The sequence below is a fragment of the Populus alba genome, chromosome 19, assembly GCF_005239225.2.
Source record: "Populus alba chromosome 19, ASM523922v2, whole genome shotgun sequence".
Classification (NCBI taxonomy): domain Eukaryota; kingdom Viridiplantae; phylum Streptophyta; class Magnoliopsida; order Malpighiales; family Salicaceae; genus Populus; species Populus alba.
In genome coordinates, this window is record NC_133302.1 from 15,914,820 (window position 1) to 15,920,537 (window position 5,718).

The 5,718-nt window shown below is 32.6% G+C and overlaps 1 protein-coding gene across 1 annotated transcript; it reads right to left on the reverse strand.

The window, feature by feature from the left end:
- Positions 1–644: 644 nt before the first annotated feature.
- Positions 645–3,607, reverse strand: LOC118036212 (protein BEARSKIN2). The gene is made up of 3 exons (XM_035041906.2): positions 3,348–3,607; positions 1,556–1,833; positions 645–1,442 (listed from the first exon to the last, which is right to left on the reverse strand). Exons 1-3 carry the CDS (start codon positions 3,514–3,516, stop codon positions 786–788), a joined length of 1,104 nt encoding a protein of 367 aa, XP_034897797.1. The 5' UTR covers positions 3,517–3,607; the 3' UTR covers positions 645–785.
- Between the last annotated feature and the right edge of the window lie 2,111 nt (positions 3,608–5,718).

The following is a 5,718-nucleotide window of genomic DNA, read 5'->3' on the forward strand; positions in this document are numbered from 1 at the left end:
TGTGTTTGTCGGTATGAATGTAAGGAATTGGGTGTGTTGATTATTAGATCGAAATTGTGAAAATATGAAACCTCTTTATTAAAACCCTAAATTAATAATGTGAATATTAATTATTTCTTTGTGATATGTTGGGAGTTAAATTGAACTAAAAGGGTTTAATGTGATGGCATGAATATTGATTTATGAATTGTAATAGTAATTGATGTTTATAAAGTATTTGGATATTAACTGGGATTTTGGATGTATAAAGATTCAATGGTTACACCTTAATTGGTGGTGTGAATATTATTAATAGTTGTCATGTGAATGTAGAAATGTAGAATTGATTACCTTTTGGGTTATTTTTTTGTGTGAAAGTAACATGGAAAAGTTGGAAAACTTGATTCACACTTGTTGGTTTAATGTGATTAGTAGTGTGTAATGGAAGGAAAATATTATGCGCAAGGTAAATTGGTTGCATAGAATTGAAAAATCAGTGGAAATTAGCATTGTTGATATATTGAATAGTATTGTTTTTGACATTCTAATGTTCTTGGAAATATTATGCCTCAAGAAATTGTTGATTATTTCTTAGTTTTTTGTTTTTCTGTTTTAAACTTAACCAGAGATGATTATAATCTAACAAATTGAATTGAGTCCAACTATATATATTTATATATCCCACAAACAATCATCAATTACAATTAACAATAAATATAAAGGAAAGCCATTTTTCCGAACCGGTTTCAGTCCATGTTCATAGTAGTCATTCAAAAAGAGGTATGGAAGGAACTAAAACCAAAACACTATTTTCCATAGCCCCAAAAATCCATCATCTCCCCACGTAACGGGAGCTGATTAATTGGGTGCGCAGATGGTGCGTTACTTGCATCATCAAACCTCACCCCTTTAGCAGAATCTTCATTTCCTATATGAGAAGTGACAATCCTATCAAGCATAGCCCATTCATTCAAGCCCTGTTGATCTTCTCTTCCTGCAACCATTTGCTGAGGTGCTTCACAGGTGCACACCTCTAGTCCTGGCTCGCAAGCGTGGTACCTCAGACTTTCACTGCCACTCTCGCAATCCCTAGCGCCTGACATGAGCTGCTTAACCATGACCGGTGATTCCTTGGGGAGACCCGAGTAGTCATAACCTAAGGACTTGTTAGGTGGCATTAGGGTTTGGGATTGGAAGAGAGAGTACTGATGAGGTGCTGCCATGTGAGGATAGTGAAGCTCTAGCTCAGCCTTGCTTAGTACAAAGGGTTGTTGAATATTTCCGTGGTTATGGTTTTGACGGAGGGAGTATTGGCTGTCTCTGTGCATGAAAGTTCGAGGTTGACTGGTGCTCGACGAGTGGAGCTGTTGGTCAGATGAGTTCATGCTTGTAGCTCCTCCTTCGCCATTGACCTTGAACAGATTCTTCTTCTTGAACACCCTGCAAACCACCCAGCCATCTTCCTGCACATGCATACGAAACAAATATCTTAGCAAGAAGCCATGCCTTAATCAATATGTCATGAAGTTGATTCACTGAGTTGTAATTATACTGAGGTGATAGAGAGAGTACTTACACCAAGGTTTGCTTGAGCATCATCGCCATCTTCAAGCCTATACTCATGCATGATCCAGTCAGTCTTCTGGCCATGAGGAGCTCTTCCTCCATAGAAAACAAGTGTTTTCCTCATACCAATCTTCTTGTAGCTGTTCCTGATGCACTTATCCCTCCCTGTTGCCTTCCAAAACCCTGCATTCGTTGCTCTATTGGTTCGTGACCCAGTCGGGTACTTCCTGTCCTTGTGACAGAATAAATACCACTCGTTCTGAGGCGCTGACCCGATTTTACATCTCTCTGCACACACATCCATGCATGACTATATATAGTAAAATCATCAAATTCATCACAGATAGTATAAATCTTTAACTTATACGCACATGTGCTTGATGCAAAATACAATTTTATAAACTATATATATATATATATATATAGGAACAGATAACCAAATCTACAAGGCATAGCGCATCTCATATATAATATTGCAGCCGCAACATCCCCGTGCAGATGACGGACTAATAATCAGATGAGTGGCTTATAGAATCACATTGGATCAGTGTATTCTCTTTACATGGCATATATATTATTCTCTGTGCCATAAAATTTAATAATTAATAATTCTTCTATTTTATCTAGATGAGATTGAGAGTCCTAAAACGTTCTAACCTCCGGTTATGGTGACAAAGCTAATCAAACACGAGAAACTACTTTATATTTTTGAAAAATATCTACATAAAAAATAGAAAATAATAACACTCTTTGTTGAAATAAGCTTCTTCTTTCTTTTTTTTTTTTTTTTTTTTTTTTGCCTTAGACGTTTTTTCTGATTCTCTAGCTTCTAACCTAGCGGAAAATTTTATGGTGTGGAAAATATTTATTTCTATCAATTTAGAAAACACTTGTTTCCTTTTTGAGGTAACAAAACATGCATCCTCTATTATTTATAAAAATCTCTAATCTATCCTACATGTAATTTATATTAGTACAAGAGCACCATTACTTTTTTCCTCTAGGATTTAATTGCTCTCTATACATTTCCACCTATTATATATATTTATGTTTTTGATGAAAAAATAATTGCAATATTATGAACAATATATCATAGAAAATATATTACATGAAAATATATTAAAATCAATTAGGGTAGATAAAATTTTTCATCCAAGTTAATTACACACACACACAAGTAAAAGATTAGAAAATTATTGAGACAAACAATTGTTTTTGAACCTACTTTTCAATTTCCAAAGTGAGAAAACAGTCTTACACATTCACTAAATAAACACTTTTTAAAACAAAAGGAAAGGAAGTAGAGAAAAAAATGAAGATACAAAATGAAAACAAAATGAAAAAGTATTCTCTACAACTAAACGGGCTCGAATGTTTACTTATTTCTACAACTTTTTAGATGAAAATAAAAGTAATGTTTAAATTGGTTGATATAGTGGATCTCATTGTTTGTAACCGGTTGGTATGAACTAATAATTCCAGGTTTTTACTCATGTAATTCCCATTTAAGTACAAAACTGTCAAGCAAAATAATAATATATATAAAAAAAGATGAAATTTTACTACCTGGTGGGATGAACAAAACCTTCACAATGAAAATGGTAATTTTCAAATTATTTTAAGATTAAAGCATTATGAATGAAAACAAAAATCAGCATAAAGAGGGTGGAATTGTTTCAACCAAAACATATCATCTTGAAGAGAGCTTCAATTAAAATCCTTGTATAGTCCTTTGAAATCCATGAACTCAAGTATATGCACACCACACAATAAACTTAGATTATGGTTCAAATAATATTTACCTTGCAACTCCCAAGGCTCCATCTTGTTCAAGTCCACCTCTCTAATGACCTCCATATCAAACTTCTGAAACGAAACCTTCTTTTTCAAGTAGTAATGGAGCAGTTCTTCATCAGTCGGGTGGAACCGGAACCCTCGAGGCACACCACCAGAAGACGTAGCCATCACCATGCAACTAGCACAACAGTCTGGATGATGAGCTGAAAAAAATACCAATCGTTACTTTTAACCAGCAGTTGTATAGAAGACACCAACTCTTCAAAGTGTTAGGGTGTATAAATGTGTAAATAGCATTCATTTTCTTTGGCCTTGGGGCTTAAATACGACGATGATTGTCAACGGGGAACTACTTGTATGGTGATGTGAGAAAAGTTGACGGCCAATTACTACGCCGGCGGGCATGGCTAAAGATATCGTGAAAGGCAAGCATGAGGACTTAGACCATAGCTTATATTTAACCAAGTTTTTTTTTTTTTTTTTTGCTGTGTTTTTACTCTAGGATGGTTTCATATCTCCACATGCTTTTGTGGAGCGTGGTCACACCTTTCCTTAATTATATGCAGGTTTACTACGTAAATGCATTGCCAAATTAATTAGGCCATAGTGTTTCTTTTCTGTGAAAAATACAAAGTTAATATTTTCACTTATAAATTGGAAGGTTTCGGAGTGATAAGGTCATACGTTGTAATTTCCTGACGCACTGAAAGACCAAACATCTAGCACTGACATGAACCAATTGTTTTGTCTGAAATTGACGCAAAAGAAATATTACAGGGCCTAGATAAACTTTCTTAACATATCTTAGCAAAATGGGCCACTTAATATTTAAATCCCTAGATCTCTCTCTTGGTAAATCCGCTGAATTGATTCTGTGGTCATCTTCCATAGTTGGATCAAAGGTGTGCGGGTAGAAAACCACGGGAACTTGTGTTGCCAGGTATATATTGTTTTTCTTCCTTTTCATCAAGCACGGTTTCTTCGCCCTTTCCTTTACGCATAATATACTTCAAAATTTACTACATTTACATGACTGAATGATGAACTATATATATTTGCACTATGAAATTGAAAAATATAAATTAAAATACTGATAAAATATTGCATTGCTATGCCCCTCAATACATACCAATAAAAAATTTATATTAATATATATCAAGAGAATTATAATTAGAAAAAAAATAACATGTTATTGTTATTGACGGTATTACTAACAAAATAAACTCATTAGTAATATTTAAATTATAACATGTCAAGCGACCCTTTCTTTTCTTCTCCCCATTTCTTCTTTTTCCTCCTTTATTTGTCTTTATAAATAATAGCAACCCTCTCAATTTTATCACAAATGAAACTTTCATCATCACAAATCTAGTTATTTCAAACAATTAATTTAATTTCTAAAATTCCCTATAAAAGGAAGTTGCCAATGAGTATTTTGGATTGGTTTTTCTGCACTATTTTGAACATAATTTATGCAGAAATTTAGACTTTTGTTTTACCCAAATTTCCATCTTATTCTCTTCAATCTAAACTTTGTTTTCTCCCGGCCCCTCATAATATAGAGTTTAATTTCAGTATTTATAGAAAGATATTAAATACAAATTCATTTGAGTTTAATGAACCTTGTTTAGGAGTGTGCATAAACAATGTGTTGTTGTTAAAATTTTAAAAGACTTATTGAAGTGAATTTTTTTGCTCAAAGTGAGGGGAAATAAAATCACAAGAACAAATAATTGATTTTTAATAATAACAATAAATTTCATATTGGTTATATACTTAGTACTTCAACAAGTATCTTTAATTGGTTTTGTTTAAGTATATTTTCAATATATATTTAGCATTAATTTTTTTCAGCCCATTGTTTTGTCCAATTCAACCCATAAATGGTAAAACTTGATAAGTTTTTTTCTAGAAGAGTTTTCTTTAAACCTAAATAATTAAAAGATATCTAATTTAAAGTCAAAACATTCAATTTAATTCATGTTCTATGAAGGCTAATTAAAGTTGATAGTGGTAGAGATTTTGTCAGTTTTTGTTTCCAAGAATCTCTATAAAAGGGAGCTGAAAAGGAGTGTTTCAAGTTGATTTTTCTGCACTGTTTTGGATAGAATTTCTATAACAACTTAGGCTCTTATTTTACCCAATTTTCCAGCTTATTGTCTTCAATATTAAGCTCTATTTTTTATTTTTTTTCATAATCTTGAGCTTATATTCGATCTTTGTAGAGATATTAAGTACAAATTTCTTTGAATTTGTTGTCCGTTGCTTATGAGTACATTAATAAGATTTTAATAGTGGTGTTGGAATCTTGTGAGATTTATTGAAATTAATGTTTTTTCACCAAATAAGGAGTAATAAAATTTTAAGGATAAAAAC